Raw genomic sequence first — 19,497 nt, forward strand, 5'->3', positions numbered from 1 at the left:
AAGGGGGTGATGGGAAGAGACAGCAGTATGCCCTGACCCCAGTCACACAGCAGGGTCAATCGCTCCATCCCAGGACCAGCGAGGCCCGTCTCCATTGGCCCCAGGTGCACAGTCAGCTTGCTGGGGAGCTGCGCTGCAGCAGGACCCCAGTCCAGCAAGGCAGGGGATGGTGCACTCAGCTACCAGCAGCCCGTGAGCGGGGCTGCTCCCGCGCTGAGGGCCTTTGCGAGGTCAGGGGAAGAGATGGGGACCATGAAGCAGCATGATCACAAAGAGCCAGAGGGCACAGTGAAGGCCCCAGGTTGGCAGTGAGGACTCATATTACCACCCTCTGGAGGCATGATGCCACCCAGAGCCTCCCTGGACACAGGCTAAGCGGGCGCATGACACTGCCATTCAGCAGGTGGAGGACAAGCCCTGCCCTGCAGTGCCATGGCCCAGCTCCTGCCCAGCCCTGTCCAGGAGAGGGCAGGCTGCACTCGCTGGTGCCACGGGTGCACAGGGACGAGGAGGGCACTTTGTACCTGCCCCTCCTGCCCGGTCATCACTCAGCTGCCAGAGCCCTGCAGGGAAGGGCAGGAAGGCAGCATTCAGCCCTGGGGACAGCCCCGGGGGTCACTGTGAAGACCAAGCCCCCTGTCCCTGCCCCTGGATGATGCAGGAGACCAGTCACAGCTGGGAGCGACAGCTGTTTGGGGCTCTCAAGGGCCTCATGTTTCAGGTCCTCAACTGGCAGGGAGCCAGCAGAGGCTGTGAGCAGCTCTGCTCTTAAAGCGCCAGGCTGCTCCTTGAAGCTTTCGAATTCTTCCCACAGCCCTGGAATACATCACCTAGGTAACCAGTCTTAACCAGCCAGCCTGCCTTCACCCCAGCAGAGCATTTACAGGCAGAATCCTTGCAGGGAGAACAGCAGCGTTTTCCACCACGTAAGTGATTTCTGAATCCTTCCTAGCAGGCCGGCGGGGGTGGTGGGAATGGTCCCTGTGGAGCCGGGGCGCTGTGTCGGTTGCATGTTAATTGCATAGATGGGGATTGGCAAAGTACCCCAGGTGGCTTTCTCTGTCCTTTGCCTTTGCATCTAGCCGGAGGAGACAGGAGTGGTGTGTGGCTAGGTTTCAGGGCTGGGAGGGAGGCAATGTAGATCCAGGCGGCAGCCCGGACAGCATGGGCTCAGGGCTAGGAAATGATGTTGATACATCCATGGGTTCGGTAGGTGAAGTTTGGAGGAGCTGCGGCACCATTGCCTCACAAGGATTGAAGGGAATTCCCTGTCTCCAACAGAAAGCTGCTTTTGCAACAACACACAGGGACACAAGATGGTTTGGAAATAGCCCACAGCAGAATATTTGCTTTTTCTTTCTATTGTACTGGCTGGTGTTTTCAGAGTGCCACTCCATGGGATTATAAACCTGGCTCTGTCAAACTTCTCTGTGCATGGGTGTCCAGCACACTGTGCTCTCAGCCTCCGCCCTTGCAGAGCTCAGAGACACAAAGAGGTGGGGATGTTGGAAATTGATCAGATGAACCTGGATTTTCCTTCTCAGTGGCAGTCCACACTGAGATGCCAGCTGGCTGGTATTTCTGCTATCCGTGGCAGACTGCATCTCTAAGCAGCAGCCACTTTGCTACAGGCAACGAAAATGGTGCTATTTTCCCCCCTTAGCCAAAGGTTCAACCCCTCCCCCATTTAATGGCTCTGGGATCCGGGACTGCGGCATGGGCTGGTGTGTGTGGCTCACTCAGGCTCTGTACGCCTAGCTGATGAAATGCAGAATGCCGACGGACATCTGCACATGGGCTTTGTGTGTTTGCGCAGGAAAAGGCATTCACTTCACTCGACTTCTACCTCTTCCCCTCTGCAATAAGCAGCGACTGGTGCTCTGTGTCCCCACCAGAATGGCTAAGGCTGGAGAGCATTTTCATCGCTTCATGTCGTTATCGGCAAACCGTGATTCCTATTTTTAGGCACTCTGCTTCCTTGCCCCTCCTTTCGCTAGCGTGCTGAGTCTCAGAAATAACCTGAGCCTCGTTTGCATCATGGGTGTGGGGCTGGACCTTACTCACACAGCTGATGTAGCAGGTTTGGCCGAAGCAGCAGATCTAGCTTGTTTCCACCCAGTCGCTGACAAAGGAGTCAATATGAGAGGTGTCGAGCCCCAGCTGTCAGCCCAAAGCAAGGTTGCCAGGAGCTCTGTCTCTGTTCTGTCTCTTCTCAGCCATTGTGTTAGGTTTGGACAAGTGCTTTGGTAGCATCAAATGGGGAAAAAAACAAGCAAGCATAGTGCAGCCAGCATTACTGCAGGTGCATGGAACTCTAGCATGATAACTGCCGCTCTCGGGGTCCCCCAGCAGCCGTGTTCTGTGCCCATCTTCACTGGCTTAGTATTGGAAGTGGGCCAGTAAATGTTTCCCAAGTGTTGTAGAGAGCATTGCCTGTATGTCTTCCAGAGGACAGATGTCACATACAGGTGGATACGAACCTTTAACGCACTCATGAGATTTTGGAAAATCCTTTGGCCTGGCCAGAGGCTCCATGAGCCAGGGCGTGTCGGATAACGGTGTGTGTCTGCTCATCTCTCAGCGGCCCGTGCTGGCTGGCCAATCAGATACCTGGACACGCCAGGCCCCCTGTCACCGGGGAGCCACCACAGCCAGCATTATTCACAAGCATGTGCTACGCACAGCGATTGATGTCTGTCGTGACACAAAGGCTGCACCTAGGCCAGGTGTTTCCTGCTGGGACAGTGAGGGAGCAGACTTGCCTGATGCCAAAGCAACTGATCACTCTGGGCTCTTTTCCAAGGGAAGTTACTATTGGACTAATTTCATACCAGGTATAACTCCTTTGAAACCCATCTGTGGCTTTCCCCAGGGAGAAGGGTTTGTGGACTAGGCTTTGTGTAGAATAGCCAAGGATATCGGCCAGGGCAGCCTTGAATTGGCTGGAAAACATGACAGTGCCCTAGAGAATGCCAGTTTCCCAGGGCATGCCCTCCTCTGCTCTCCCTTCTGGGGTGGGGGGGCGGGTCCCAGCTCGTTGCAATCAGCTCCCTGCACTGCTGCATTACTAATGTTGCTAGCAAGCCCTAACTGGCAAAAACCAGCAGTGGTGTGGCATTTTATCTGTAACTGTACCCCTGCCTGGCCACTGTCACCTTCGCTCACCACTCGTATCCCCTCGTCTGCACGAGGGCTATGTTGCACCGATCCACGGACTTGGCTGCTGCTGAGCTCTTGCCCCCAGAGAAGCCAGCTGTGCTGGCTGAGTGGCCTGGGCGAGAGCTGTGAAGGGAAGCATGACAGTCTATATGAGACCACACAGCTCACATGCTACAGCCAGGGCTCCCAATCCTGCCTCTGTCGCTCGCTCTGGCTTTGGTCAGATCACTGACCCCCCAGTTCCTCATATATAAACGAATATGCAGGGCCGGATTTCCAATTAGGCACAGTAGGCCCGTGCCTCAGGGCGTTGGCATTCTAGGGGCATCTAAAAGTTAAAAGTGGGTTAAAAGTTAAAAAGCGAATACATACAGCCCCCTTGCAGGCAGGCAGCTCCTGGCCTGGGCCAACTTTCTAATCGCACAAAACCAAATACCCCTGCCCCTTCCCCGAGGCCCTTTCCCTGTCCTGCCTCTTCTCTGAGGCCCTGCTCTCGCTCACTCCATCCCTCCTCCCTCCATCACTCACTCTCCCCAATCCTCACTCACTTGCACCAGGTTGGGGCAGGGGGTTGGGGTGTGGGGGTGGGGTGAGGGCTCCAGCTGGAGGTGTGGGCTCTGGGGTGGGGGGGTTTGGAGTGCAGGAGGGGGCTCAGGACTGCGGCAGAGTGTTGGGGTGTTGGGGAGGGGACTCCGGGAGGGAGTTTGGGTGCAGGAGGGGACTCCGGGCTGGGGCAGGGGATTGGGGTGTGGGACAGGGTGCGGGGTCCCAGCGGCACTTACTGCAGCTCCCAGGAAGTGGCAGCCAGGTCTCTGAAGTCCCAAGGCAGAGGCATGGCCAGATGGTTCTGCATGGTGCATGCTACCCTCGCACCTGGAGTCGTTGTCCCCGCAGCTCCCATTGGTCACGGTTCTTGGCCAATGGGAGCGATGGAGCCAGAACTAGGAGCAGGGGCAGCATGCGCAGCCTCCCTGGCCACCCATGCACCTAGGGGCCACGGGGTTCTGGCAGCCGCTGTTGGGAGCAGCACAGAGCCAGGGCAGGGCTGTGCTGCCGACTGGACTTTTAACGGCCCAGTCAGCTGTGCCAACCAGAGCTGCCAGGATCCCTTTTCGACTCGGCGTTCCGGTTGAAAACCAGACACCTGGAAACCCTAAGGCTGCTAAAGGTGCTGTGAGCCGCGGCCGGGCAGGCCGGCTTCTGAAGGTGCTGGGAGCATTCCAGCACCTTCCCAATCTCAGCCACCCCACTGCCTTCACCTCGTACCGGGGAGGCAGAGGGAGGAGTGTGGCCAGAACGCCATTCACTTGCATGGGCAGAGTTGGAACACGGCTGTGGGAGGGACAGAAGACACCCGGGGACCACTTGCTATGTGGAGAGGTACAGTCCCCGCCTTGCACCTCACCTGGGGCAGGTGGGCCGTGCCCCGACTCGGGCTGGGAGCGCCATCTGTGGCGGAGGGTCTTCTGCCTTCCCGGGGAGGCTGTGTTTACCTTTCTTTTCCTTTCATTTTTTACGGAAGACACAAAAGTCAGCTGTAGGCGGGGGTGGGGGTGCTGAAGATGCTGTGCCTAGGGGTGTGTAAGGTGTAAATCCAGCCCTGCCAATATGGTACATACCTGGCCAATAAGTTGGGCCAGCTGACTCTGGCGAAGGGGCTGTTTAACTGCAGTGTGGATGTTCCAGCTAGGGCTGCAGCCTGAACTCCAGGACCCTCCCACCTGGCAGGGCCCTAGAGCCTGGACTCTAGTCTGAGCCCAAACGTCTACACTGCAATTGAACAGCCCCTTAGCCTGAGTCAGCTGGCACAGGCCAGCCGTGGGTTGTTAATTGCGGTGTAGATGTACCTTGGAGGCCAAATTCCCAAAGTCATTTGGGCACCCGAAGATGCAGACAGACTCCGAAACACCTATAAAAATTGGGCCCTGGGAGCCTGTCCAGTGGTTCTGCCAGAAGTGATGGGAAACCCACCTGGCCCCTCAGACCAACTCAACTCTCTGCAGACACGGGGGCTGATCCTCAGAAGATGGAAATCATCATTGCGCCATTGAAATTAATGGGGCTGTGGACATTTCAGCGTCTGAGGATTTGGCCCATGGTTTATAGCTGATCGCTGGGACTAGCTATAATAATAAATAAGGCAGGTCCCATTTCTGTCCTGACTGATGCTCTGGGGAGCCCCGCTGAAGTCAGAAGTGGGTGGGTGGGATTTTGCTTTCAGTTTCACAGGGGTAAACCCAGAATAGCTCTACTGAGTTCTCTTCCTGAAAGAAATACTCTAGCTCAACCACAAGATATGGGCTGGATGCAGGAATCACTGGGTGAAATTCTCTGGCCTGTGCTATGCAGGAGCCCATATTACATGACCATAAGGCTTGCTGCTGGCCTTAAATCTGTGACTTCAATGGAGTTATTCCGTGGAGTTATTATGTACTAGAGAGCAAAATCTAGTGGGGTGTGTGTGGAGAGAAAGCAGACAGCAGTGTATGTGAGTGGATGCACCCAAACTTGCTCTGAAATGGAAGGGGTGATTTCCCATTGTACATGGCTGCTTCTCTTTGGGGGTACTAACTGGGGGGATGAGCCATGTTCTTTGGAAATGTCAGCCAACATTGTCAGAGCGTGGTTGCTTGGTGGGGTGTCATTGTTAAGTTGCCCTGGGGATCGCACCACCTTGTATGGTTGTTTGTTGTTGACGGATTGGTTAGAGCCGTTTTTCTTTTATGAATACATAATAACAAAATGCTGATTGCTAAGGAAATCGTTCTCTTCTCTCCAGCTGGGGTGGGCCGGCCACACAGGGAAGCATCATTAACAGATTGCCCTGCTCTGCACGAACAGATTAATACAGCGAGATTTAGAGGTGATCGATGGGCGCCTAATGAAATACTTTGAGTATGAGCGTGGGCACCATAGAGTTAGCCCCAGTGAATAGGGAGTTGCTGCTGGAATCCTTGTAATGAGCTGTGATTTCAGCACCGGTGCCCCATGTCTGGAAACCCCAGGGAGGAAACTGCCTGGTTGTTACTTCCGTGGTGGCATTGAACGTTTTCAATCAATAATTGTGATCGTCTTTAAACATAGCTCTCTGGTCTTAGTTACAAATGAATCCTGATTCCCCCCAGGAGCTGGTTGCTTGTAGGGGCAGTGTGCTGGGAGAGAAGCTGAGCCCTGATTAGGGGGCGGCGTTTCTCTGACTAGGGGTCCTATAAAGGTAGCCAACCAGTCAGGCAGCCGCACAGGAGCCAGCAAACAGAGCTGTAAACTGGGGAGTTTGAAAGGGGAGTTTTGGGGGAAGACTAAGAGCCAGGCAAAGGAACAGACAGGCTAGTGAAGTGAGTGTGTGGTGTTCTGGTAGTGTTTTCGTGCTCATTGGGGGTTTGTTTTGCGGTGGGTGGGTGTTTTGGTTTGGTTTGTGTTTCCCAGACTAACAGGACTTAGGTGAGAAGGCTATGACAGACACCGAGGCAGCAGTGGTAGTGATCCAAGTAGTGGAAGACACTATGAAGATGACTGGATGTAGAAGCTGTGGCATGTACATGATCCTGGAGGGGGTACCTGTAAAGAATTTCGTCTGCATGAAGTGCCACCTGATAGAGCTGAAGGAAGAGAAGATCCTAGGATTGGAGATGCAGGTGGAGACTCAGTTTGAGTTTAGAAAGGGGTTCGAGCAGATGATGGAGCAAAGACATGAGGAGGCTGAAGGGAAAAGCTCAGACTTGCAGATGGAAGCAGGACCGAAGAACTCTGAGGGGATACTGCTGGGTGAGGAAAGTGGACAGTGGAAGCATGTGACTAGGAGAACCAGGCAGAGGAAAAGACTGGGCAGTGAAGGAGAAATGGAGCTCAGGAACAGGTTTGCAGAGTTGGAAAATGAAGAAGGGGCACAGCAGGTGGTCACTGAAGGTGAGAGGGCAAGGAAAAAGAGAAGAGCAGATAGTCCTATTGGAAGAGGGCAAGAGTCAGTGGAGATAATAACACCAAATATGAGCCCCAGGAGGATACGAGATGGGTTGCAGAGGATTGCAAGGGACAATAGGAATCGAGAGGCCTTGTGGCCTGATGGGATAGGGGATAGACTGGAGAATCGCACCATTGCCAGGAAAAGGCAGGTCTACGTGTTTGGGACTCATTACTGACAAGAATAGACAGGCCTGTAACAAGAGCTAATCCAGAGAACAGAAGGGTGTGCTGTCTGCCAGGTCCTAAGATACAGGATGTGGACCTGAGGCTGAAGAGGATCCTAATGGGAGCCAGAAAGAATCCACTGATTATCCTTCATGTGGGAACAAATGATATGGCTAGATTCTCGCTGGAACATATCAAGGGAGACTATGCCAGGCTGGGGAAGACGCTAAAGGAAATCGAGGCTCGGGTGATCTTCAATGGGATTCTGCCTGTTCCTAGAGAAGGGCAACAAACATGTGACAAGATTATGATGCTCAACAGATGGCTCAGGCAGTGGTGCTATAAGGAGGGCTTTGGTATGTATGGCCATTAGGAAGCATTCATGGACAGAGGACTGTTCTCTCAGGATGGACTTCACCTGAGTAAGTAGGGAAATAGACTTCTAGGATGGAGGATGGCACAACTGATCAAGAAAGCTTTAAACTAGGAATTCGGGGGAGATGTCCAGGTAATCTCCACGCCAGTTATTCTCTTTGAGAGGGAAGAAAATGAAGTAAGAAAGGATACAGCTGTGGGTAGGAGAATGGACATAAGGTGGAAGGGCAGTGTACATACCAATCTAATAGGTAATATTGGCGGTAGAATGTCTGTGCCCAATTGGGTACAGAATGTGAGCGAAGCCAAACAGCAAAAATTAAGATGTTTGTACACTAATGTGAGAAGCCTAGGTAATAAAATGGAGGAACTAGAGCTACTGGTGCAGGAAGTGAAACTAGATATTATAGGGATAACAGAAACATGGTGGAATGGTAGTCATGACCGGAGTACAGGTATTGAAGGGTATGTGCTGTTTAGGAAAGACAGGAATAAAGGCAAAGGTGGTGGAGTAGCATTGTATATCAATGATGAGGTAGACTGTAAAGAAATAAGAAGTGATGGAAAGGATAAGACAGAGTCTGTCTGGGCAAAAATCACACTGAGGAAGAAAACTATTAGAGTCTCCCCTGGAATAGTGCTTAAGGTGTGTTATAGACCGCCAGGATCCGCGCTTTGCTGAATCAGGGCCCTGGTCCTGCCCAGACACAAGGGCGACTGGTGCCAAGTAAATAAAAACACCAATGAAGGCTATGTGGAGTGACAGTACAGATGGCATCAGGACTTGTCCCTAACAGCAGGAAATTCTTCAGGGAAGGAAAAATCTCCTTCATTCCTTGCTGCCTTCACAGCCACACCCCACTATCAATGCTGCTCACACCTGGCAACACGGTCAGTTCGCTCCCACACTCCAGTCACACCCAACCACACTGTCAGTGCTCTCTGACACTCTATTCATGCCCTGACAACACCCTGACAATGCTGTCAGTCCACTCCAGTCACACCCAACAACACTGTCAGTGATCTCTGACACTCCAGTCACACCCCGACAATGCTGACAGTTCTCTCCCAAACTCCAGTCACACCCAGCAACACAGGCAGGGCATTCTGACAGCCCCGTTGCACCTAGACAACACTGTCCGTGCTCTGTAACACTCCCTTCACACCCAGCCCACACTGTCCGTGCTCTCTGACAGTCCAGTCGCACCCCGACAAGGCTGTCATTGCACTTGGACAGTCCCGTCACACTCTGAGAACACTGGAGTGTCCTCAGACACTCCAACCACATGCAAACCACACTATCAGTGCACTCGGACACTCCAGTCACACCCAGACTGTCAGTGCTCTCTGAAATGAAACTTTGAAACATTTTGTTTCAAAATTATCACACCAAAATGTTTCAACTTTTCCAAAATATATTTTCCTCCTTTGTCATTGGGCCAAAAGTATTCACCAAATTGGACCCAAATTCACAAATAGTTTCATCTGACCAAAAAAAATGCATTTTTCAGGAATACTGTTGACAGAAATAAATAAATATTACCCAGCTCTGGTTGGCTATTAGGCCTAACAGGTGGATAAAATAATGAGATACTAGCCAAGGACCTGGGGTTTAGAACCCAAGACTGTAGAGCCTTGGGTAACTGATGTACCCAAAGTACCACGAAGAGCCTATAAAGAAGTATAGCCAGGGAGCACAGTGGAGAATAGGCACCGCAAGAGGTACCACCCACAAGACCCAGATTGACAGTACCCTGTGCCACACCGATTGGCCAAGTGTCCCTACTTAACCCCTGGGGTCGGCCTAGGAAGTTGTTGGGGGCAATTTCACAGACTTTGCCTTGTCTCTGAATCCAGCCTGACCCCAACTTCTGCCTCCCAATTCTAGCCTGGTATTGCCTCTGGTCTTTGACCCTGGCCTAACTCTGACTCTAACTCTGATTTATGGGACCCAGCTTTGTGATCCCTCCAACTCCTGCACAGTGATGCCTGTCCCTAGTGGGCAGGACCTCAGCCCAGCTGTGACTACTAGGCCAGACTGCCCATGCCCTGGTCCCTTACAGGTAGGCTATTCTGCCTATTGCTCCCTTTTGGGATCCTTAAAAAGAGTCTTTGGAGTGAAGATGGGTGGACTGGAGGAAGCCACTGTTATCATCATGCCACCACCACTGTATCCTGGGATCCACCATGATGCCACGGGCCATTTGTCATCCTTATCCTGAGAGAGGACCCAATCAGATGAGGCCAGAGAGAGGGACCCAGATGACATCTCCACCTCTACTAGCACTGGCTGAATCCTGAACACCACATGGGCTGTGAGACTTGGTCTATTGCTGTCACCCCTCCATGTGTCATGTTTCCTTCCCCACCTGATTTCTTCTTTCCTGTCTTTCTTCCTTTGCTGTTTGTTTAATTGATCGGGCAAAGTGATGCCTAACGCTCAAGTCGATGGCACTTCTGTCTGTCCACACTTCATTGTTTAATGTTGTACCAGTAAATAAGGCTTTTAGTAACATCTTATCCCTTTTTGGGCCAGAGACAGTCCTTCTTCAGAACAACACTCCTCCTGTTCACGTCCCCACACACAAACCTCTCACCTGAGTTTGGTCGCTCATTGAACCTGGGCATGGGGGTTTGAGTGAAAACAGAAGTCAAGCTCTGGCTGATAACACCCCCTACTTGGCATTAGCCAGTTAAAGCTTCATCTATGCGGGGAAACTGGTCAGCATAACTATACTTGTGTCAACAAGCCTAAATCACTGGAGTGTTGATAGTCCTCCACTGCCTTCCCACAATTCCCGGTGTGTGCCCAGGAGGACGGACTAGCTCTCCCATAACTCAATGGGAAAGAATCATAGAGTGGTTCCTCTTACTGCAGCACAGACAACCATGGGATATTCCCCGCAGTATTTTCCACTGCATGCATCCGATGAAGTGAGCTGTAGCTCACAAAAGCTTATGCTCAAATAAATTTGTTAGTCTCTAAGGTTCCACAAGTATTCCTTTTCTTTTTGCGGATACAGACTAACACGGCTGCTACTCTGAAACCTGACACATGGGGGAGTGCATCATCAGTTAGGACCCAGTAAATCAGGTAGGGCTTTGCAAAGTGACTGCTCATACCCTCTAGACTCACCTGGCTGCTGATCACCTGAATTAACTTCACAGTGAAGACATAGGGAGAGAGAAAAGAATCTCCATCTATTAATTTATCCAAGAGAAAGTTCAGAGGTAACTTGATCATGTCTGCAAGTACCTACCCATGGACAGGATTTCTGAGTATAAATGGCTCTTTCCTCTAGCAGACAAAGGCAGAATAAGAGCCAGTGGTTGTCATCCCATTTCCTGATTCCAGCAGCCAGGGCTTTAAGGAACACACCACAAATCATGAAACCTGCGATAAAGTCACCAGAGATGCAATGCGGTAGCAAAGAATGCTGTATACAGCTGTGATTTCCTGGGATATTTAGTAGAAAGGAACGTAAGCCACAAGATTCAGATCCAGATCATTTTCTTAAACTTTTCTATAAAATATCTGCAAAATGCAGCCCAAAGTTTCCTTGTCTCTAGAGAGCTGGCTGTTTTAGGAAAACAAACCAACTAAAGTTGGGCCAAAATTGAGGAAGAAGGTCATACTGGTTTTAAAAAAATGACTTGGTTTAGAGGGGAATTGAAGGCAGCTATATTTAAAAAAAAACTCATAACAAATAGAAGAAAGGAAAAGCTGATAGTAATGAATATAAATCAGAAGTTAGGAATTGTAGAAAAGTGATAAGGGAAGTCAATGGAACCAAGGAGAAATCTATGGCCAGCAGAGTTAAGGACAATAAGGAGATTTTAAAACATATTAGGAACAAAATGAATCCTGACAATGGTATCAATCCATTACTGGATGGATGTAGTACAGTAGAACCTCAGAGTTATGAACACATCAGGAATGGAGGTTGTTTGTAACTTGGAACAAAACATTATGGTTGTTCTTTCAAAAGTTTATAACTGAACACTGACTTAATACAGCTTTGAAACTTTACTATGCGGAAGAAAAATACCGCTTTCCCTTTATTTATTTATTTATTGTAGTTTACATTTAACATAATACTGTACTGTATTTGCTTTTTTTTTTATCTGCTGCCGCCTAATTGTGTACTTCCAGTTCCAAATGAGGTGTGTGATTGGCTGGTCTGTTCGTAACTCTGGTGTTTGTAACTCTGAGGTTCTATTGTAGAATTATCAATAAAAATGCAGAAAAGGCAGAGGTATTCAATAAATATTTGTTTGGTACTTAGAGAAAAACAGATGATATACTTTCATCATATGGTGATAACACTCTTCCCATATCACTAGTATCTCTGGAGCATGTTAAACAGAAACTACCAAAGTTGGACATTTTTAAGTTAGCATATCCACATATCTTGCATCCACGAGTTTTAAAAGAGCTGGCTGAGGAGCACACTGGACCATTAATGTTGAGTTGCAATAAGTCCTGGAGCACGGGGGAAGTTCCAGAAGACTAGAACAAAGCTAATATTGTACCAATTTTTAAAAAGGGTAAATGAGATGAGTTGGGTAATTATTGGCCTGTCAGTCTGACATTGAACCTGGGCAAGGTAGTGGAGCAGCTGATATGGCGCTCAATAAAGAATTAAAGTATAGTAACGTAATTAATGCAAATCATCATGGGTTTATAGAAAATAGATCCTGTCAAACTAATTTAATACCTTTTTTAATAAAATTGAAAGTTTGGTTGATAAAGATAATAATGTTGATGTAACATACTTAGACTTCTCTAAGGCATTTGGCTTGGTACCACACGACATTTTGTTTAAAGATCTAGAACAATGTAAAATTAACATGGGGCACATGAAGTGGATTAAAAACTGGCTAACTGATAGGTCTCAAAATGTAATTGTACAAGGGGAATAATTCTTGAGTGGGTGTGTTTCCATTGATGTCCCACAGTGATGGATTCTTGGTCCTATGCTATTTAACATTTTTATCAATGACCTGGAAGAAAACATAAAATCATCACGATAAGTTTTCAGATGACAAAAAAATTACTGAGGGGGGCTGCGGGTAAGTAATGAAGAGGACAAGTCACTGATGCAGAGTGATCTGCATTGCTTGTAAATTGGGTGCAAGTAAACAATATGCCTTTTAATATGGCTAAGTGTAAATGTTTATATCTAGGAACAAAGAATGTATGCTGTACTTACAGGATGGGGGACTCTATCCTGGGAAGCAGGGACTCTGAAAAAGACTTGCGGGGTCAAGGTGGATAATCAGCTGAACATGAGCTCCCAGTGCAACACTGTAGCCAAAAGCATGAATGTGATCCTGGGATGAATAAACAGGGAATCGAATAGGAGCAGAGACGTTATGTTACCTCTGGATTTGGCACGGAGTGTGACCACTGCTGGAATCCTGTGTCCAGTTCTGGTGCCCATGGTTCAAGTAGCATGCTGATCATTAGAAAGAGTCAGAGAAGAGCCACGAGAATGATTAAAGAATTAAAAAACATCACTTATCATGATAGACTCAAGGATCTCAGTGTATTTAGCTTAATAAAGAAAAGGTTAAGGGATGACTTGATCATAGTCTATAAATACCTACATGGGAAAAAATATTTAATAAAGGGCTTTTCAACCTAACAGAGAAAGGTCTAACACAATGCAATGGCTGCGAGTTGATGATAGACAAATTCAGATTGGGAATAAGGTGTACATTTTAACAGTGAGAGTAATTAACCTTTGGATCAGTTGACGAAGGGTTGTGGTGGATTCACTATCATTGACAATTTTTAAATTGAGATTGGATGTCTTTGTAACAGATCTGGTTTCAGAATTATTTTGGGGCCTGTGTTCTGCAGGAGGTCAGACTAGATGATCACCATAATCCCTTCTGGCCTTGGAATCGATGCGTTCTGAGTGCACTTGGCTCATGGCTCTGAGGAGAGCAGGCCTGGGTATCAGACACTGACCAGATGATTTTTATGTCTGTTGAAGGAATCAGCCCTGTAAATCCCAGTGTCTCATTCACTGGGTGGCGTTCACCATAAAAACATAAGAACGGCCATATTGGGCCAGACCAAAGGTCCATCTAGCCCAGTATCCTGTCTTCCGACAGTGGCCAACGCCAGGTGCTTCAGAGGGAATGAACAGAACTGGTACTCATCAAATGATCCATCCCCTGTTACCCATTCCCAGCTTCTGGCAAAGAGGCAAGAGACACCATCCCTGCCCATCCTGGCTAATAGCCATTGATGGACCTATTCTCCATGAACTTATCTAGTTCTTTCTTGACCCCTGTTATAGTCTTGGCCTTCACAACTTCCTCTGGCAAGGAGTTCCACAAGGAGTGCATTGTATGAAGAAATGCTTCCTTTTGTTTGTTTTAAACTTGCTGCCTATTAATTTCATTTGGTGACCCATAGTTCGTGTGTTATGAAAAGGAGTAAATAACATTTTCTTATTTACTTTCTTCACACCAGTCAATATTTTAGAGACCTCAATCATATCCCCCCTTAGTTGTCTCTTTTCCAAGCTGAACAGTCCCTGTCTTATTAATCTCTCCTCATATGAAAGCCGTTCCATACCCCATATCATTTTGTTGCCTTTTTCTGAACTTTTCCAATTCCAATATATCTTATTTGAGATGGGGCAACCACATCTACACACAGTATTCAAGATGCGGACATACCATGGATTTATTTAGAGGCAATATAATAGGGATATTTTCTGTCTTATTATCTTTCTTAATGATGCCCAACATTCTGTTCACTTTTTTGACTGCCGCTGCACATTGAGTGGATGTTTTCAGAGAACTATCCACACTGACTCCAAGATCTCTTTCTTGAGTGATCACAGCTAATTTAGACCCCATCATTTGGTATGTATATTTGGGATTATGTTTTCTAATGCGCATTACTTTGCATTTATCAACATTGAATTTCATCTGCTATTTTGTTGCCCAGTCACCCAGTTTTGTGCGATCCTTTTGTAGCTCTTCACAGTCTGCCTGGGACTTAACTATCTCGAGTAGTTTTGTAGCATCTGCAAATTTTGCCACCTCACTGTTTACCCCTTTTTCCAGATCATTTATGAATATGTTGAATATGTGACAAAGTTCCTGCTCTACCTTGGTGGGTCTTGCGCTTATTGGCAGATTTGCTCGCCTTGGAGCTTCATGGCAGCCCTCAGCTTGGCCATTTTTCTAAACTCACAGTGCAGGTTGACTCCTCCTGTGTCTGACCAGGAGTTGGGAGGATTTGGGGGGAACCCGGGCCCGTCCTCTACTCCGGGTTCCAGCCCAGGGCCCTGTGGAATGCAGCTGTCTAGAGTGCCTCCGGGAACAGCTGTGTAACAGCTACAACTCCCTGGGCTACTTCCCCATGGCCTCCTCCCAACACCTTCTTTATCCTCACCATAGGACCTTCCTCCTGGTGTCTGATAACACTTGTACACCTCAGTCCTCCAACAGTCCGCATACTCACTCTCAGCTCCTAGTGCCTCTTGCTCCCAGCTCCTCACACGCACACCACAAACTGAAGGGAGCTCCTTTTTAAAACCCAGGTGCCCTGATTAGCCTGCCTTAATTGATTCTAGCAGCTTCTTGATTGGCTGCAGGTGTTCTAATCAGCCTGTCTTAATTATCTGCAGAAGGTTCCTGATTGTTCTGGAACCTTCCCTGTTACCTTACCCAGGGAAAAGGGACCTACTTAGTCTGGGGCTAATATATCTGTCTTCTATACTTACCTGGCAGGGGAGACACCATGATCATGAAGGTGGTTTTCCCAGGATGAGGCTCACTGCGGGTGTGCTGACCCCTGCGATTTCCCCAAATGTGGGAAACTCGACTGCATAATTTGTGGTAGTGGGGGACTGCGTTCACGCTCTCCCCTGGAAAAAAAAATTACTCTCCTACAGCCATCTGACCTGACCCTGTCACAAATAGGATTAGGCCCAGTACAGACCCTGGGGGATGCCACTATTTACCTCTCTGCATTCTGAAAACTGGCCATTTATTGCTATCCTTTGTTTCCTGTCTTTTAACCAGTTACCAATCCAACTACACCGGCCCTCTCTGTGCCATACGTTAGTGCAGAGGTACAGGGCAGAAGGAATCACTCTCTCATCATGCATCAGTCTGTGTAGATGGCGCAGAGGCTGTTTATAATTGTGGAGTACAGGGGAGGACTGAGGTTTATTACAAAGAAGGTCTTGTAAACAGGAAGAGCATGTGGCCCGGGGGGCAGGTTTAATAGCGATGCCTGATGCACTCGGGAAGTGGATATAGCTGGTTAATGAGGGGTCCCTGCTCCTGGCACCCCTGTCTGTGGCTGGGACCCCAGCTGGTACATGCACAGTGCTGGGTCGCAGGGAGCACACATCCAGCACTTTCTGACTCTAGAGAGGTTGTGTGGCTTGTCGGGTCACTGCTGAGCTTCATGGGTCAGAGAAGTTCTGGGTGCTGGATGTGACCCTGGATGCTAAATAGCCTTCCCAGCCATGCCCTTGTCCCATCTTCCTGTCTTGCCGTACACCAGAGCCAGCAGCTGGGATTCGTTATCTAACATCCCATAAGGCCCTATAAGGAATCAGAAGGAAGGAACATAAACAGATGAATGACTTCACCTGGCACAAGCTGCTCTCTTTCTCCTAGAGTGGAATCTGATTCTGGACTGACCCTGTGACACTCCCCCAATGACAAAGGAGAAGGAAATGGACAGAAAGACAGGGAGAGCCGCTGGGACCCTGTGTCAGTAGAATGGGAGGGTTGGGAGGCCTGAGCACTGCTCAGGCAGGAGGAATGTATGGAAATTGCCTGTGAACAAATAACTGACAATAGCAATTATGGCGGGGCTCTGAACTGGGGGCTGTTCTGTGCCCCAGCCGCTCCCCATCCTGATCTCTTAAGCCATTCCCAGGAGAGGGAATGTTCTGTGGGAGTGAGGGCTGAGAGTACATATTAGTGATTTAATGATGAACACTTTCCCAGGGACATTGCAATTATTCCCTAAACAAGAATCAGAAACCCTGGGCATTCAGAGCTAATCTTAAATGGGAAAGAATCCCAGAAGGTCAGGAAATGTGTGGCGAAGGTGTTCAAACAGCTGTAACTGGCCCTCCTTTTTTTTTGTTCTTTTCTTATTTAAGGACTGACCCTATGACTGATGGTTTGTGCTATTGGAGGTGGGAATGGATGGCTTTCGTTTAGGGCTTTAAAAACTCATGGACAATGGCAGGGCACAGCCTGAGGCCAGGTGTAGCCTGAGAACTTTTGCCAGTATAGTAATGATGGTCTAGCTAGTTGGTATAGTTACATGGCAATACCCTCACTCATGTAGACAAGACCTGAGTTTGGAAAAGACATGGGGGTAGAGGTTTGGATAATCAGCTGAGTACGAACACCCAGTCCGATGCTGTGACCAAAAGGGCTAATGCGATCTTTGGATGCATGAACAGGGGAATCTCGAGTAGGTGTAGCAAGGTTATTTTACCTTCATATTTGACACTGGTGCAACCGATGCTGGAACACCGTGTCCAGTTCTGGTTCCCACAATTCAAGAAGGATGTTGAAAAGTAGGAGAGGGTTCAGAGAAGAGCCACGAGAATGATTCAAAGATTAAAAAACCTGACTTATAGTGATGGACTCCAGGAGCTCAATCTATTTAGTTTAACAAAAAGGTTAGGGGTGATTCAATTATAGTCTGTAAGTACCTACATGGGGAACAAATATTAATAATATCTCAATCTAACAGAGAAAGGTATAACATGATCCAATGGCTGGAAGTTGGAGTTAGACAAATTCAGACTGGAAATAAGGCATACATTGTTAACAGTGAGGATAATTAACCATTGGAACAATGTACCAAGAGTCGTGGTGGATTCTCCATCACTAGCAATTTTTAAATCACGATGTTTTTCTAAAGAACTGTTCTAGGAATTATTGTGGGGCAGTTCTCTGACCTGTGTTATGCCGGAGGTCAGACTAGATGGTCACAGTGGTCCCTTCTAGCCTTGGAATCTAGGAATTACTGTTCCATGCCCCAGTCTCTTCGATCCTCATCTCTTTGACATCTGTTGTCACCATGTCTCTGAGGTGTTTGCATCCTAGGGCTGAAAAAGTCAGGTGTTTTGAAAGAGCTCTTTGGGGCTGATCTTGTCTCTTTGAGTTGCTCACATTTCTGAACGACATCACAAAACCATGCTGAAAATAAAGCGGACACTTGCAAAGCAGAATGCTTAAAGTCAGGCTCCGAAGCCCACCCATATCTAGGCACCTGGAGCCAGATTTTCAAAGAGTTCAGCATCTGACAGCTCCTATTTAAAGCACCTCAATGGAGCAGACAGATTTTTGAAAGTGACCAACCCTCAGCAGAGTTTTTGAATAATAACTGGAGAGGTTGAGCAGCCTGCAAGCCTGGCCTCTGTATCTAAGTGCTGAAGAGCTTGTGCTCACTGGACTTTTGCACATCCCATGGATTGATTGCCAATTATCTCAAAATACTTACCATGTATGGGCTGGTTCTGCTCTAGGGGCCTGACGCTGCCCTCAGAGCACCTGCTAAGCTCCTGCCGAAATCCATGGACTTCCCGTCCTGCCAACTTTGGGAATGTTGTCACAACTACTTGCAACAAGTAGTTGGTGCTTTTCGTAAAGCCCCAGCTCTGGAGTCAGAGGAATCCCAGCTTTCACTTTTAAAAAAGTTTTAGCCCTTCTGATTGCCTAGGAAAGCATGACCCAAGTGTGTCCTAGGGGCAACAAAACAAACCCAGCATTGACTATTAAACAAACCTCCTGGTTTTAACCCAGTACCCTGACTTTGGGACCCGACTGATGGGTTTTGAACCCTTGGAGACGCTGGCACATGCATGCATGAGCCCTTGCTCCAGTCAGGTTGGTTCTGAGCTGTAGTTTGTTTCTGGCTAGTTCAGGAGAGCTGCGCTCTGCCTGTGTGGTGTGTGTTTTTATGGCTTTGAGAGAGATTTTGGGAGGCTTGGGCAGCTGACCGGTAGCACATTCATAATGTCATGGCAGGAATCACCGGAGGTGCTGTTACATACAGCCTGCAATTTCCTGTTCTCAGCCTGCCGGCAGTGTTCAGTCTTGGAAGGAATGCAGTGTAGTCATTCCATCAGTGTTACGGTTTCTTTGTAGGGGAGCTGTGCAAGCAGCAAGAGGCAGAGGGATTGCTCTGCCCGAGTCACTCCGACTAGACCCCTTCCATGAGCCACAGTTGCTCCCCAGGCACTGGGCGTCAGTGTTGGGCACTTAGCTAAGGGGCTGGGAAGGGGAGGCTGGCAGTGGGTGGAGTCCTCTTACTGCTGTTCGGATATGCAAACAGCTGGCAACAGGCATGGTACAAAGTCACCGATCCACCCAGCTCCGAACCTGGTGGCACTGGGTCCAGATCTGAACGTGTGGACCCAGCCCCTCTCTGGGAACACAGAGCGATGCTTCAGTGATCACAGCCTGACAAAACGGGTAACCAGCAACTGTCTCTGGAAACTGAGCAACTGTCTGACCTGTTGCCTCTCCCTCCTTCCGTCTCAGCAGCGTTATCTGACCATGGTGAAACTGGGCAGCAATCTCTGCGAGAAGCCGGACAAGGAGCAGGGCGCCGGCAGCAGTGATGACAGCTTTGACAACATCCCTTTGATAACACCACTGGACGTCAATCAGCTACAGCAGCCCTTCCCTGACAAGGTAATACCAGTGGCGCCCCTCGGTGGCCAACACCAAGTGCAAGTCCCCTCTGCCCCTGGTGGCCCCCTCACACTGTCTGATGGGGCAGCAGTGGTGCTTTGCGGCCTCATTTGCCCCTCAGGAGGTATT

General features: G+C 48.8%; 1 protein-coding gene across 3 annotated transcripts in view; it reads left to right on the forward strand.

Moving 5' to 3' along the window:
* The first annotated feature begins 696 nt into the window (after window positions 1-696).
* CALY (calcyon neuron specific vesicular protein) overlaps window positions 697-19,497 on the forward strand; it is a 42,608-nt gene continuing 23,807 nt past the window's right edge. Inside the window, exons 1-3 of one of the 3 annotated variants that reach the window (XM_084634808.1) lie at window positions 697-926; window positions 10,686-10,756; window positions 19,216-19,368. In XM_084634808.1, the coding sequence (XP_084490934.1) occupies window positions 19,231-19,368 (138 nt within the window). In that variant the 5' untranslated portion in view covers window positions 697-926; window positions 10,686-10,756; window positions 19,216-19,230. The remainder of the gene's footprint in view (window positions 927-10,685; window positions 10,757-19,215; window positions 19,369-19,497) is intronic. The other 2 variants (XM_084634806.1, XM_084634807.1) reach the window with 2 other exon arrangements.

The sequence above is a fragment of the Lepidochelys olivacea genome, assembly GCF_965140295.1.
Source record: "Lepidochelys olivacea isolate rLepOli2 genome assembly, chromosome: 7".
Taxonomy (NCBI): Eukaryota; Metazoa; Chordata; order Testudines; family Cheloniidae; genus Lepidochelys; species Lepidochelys olivacea.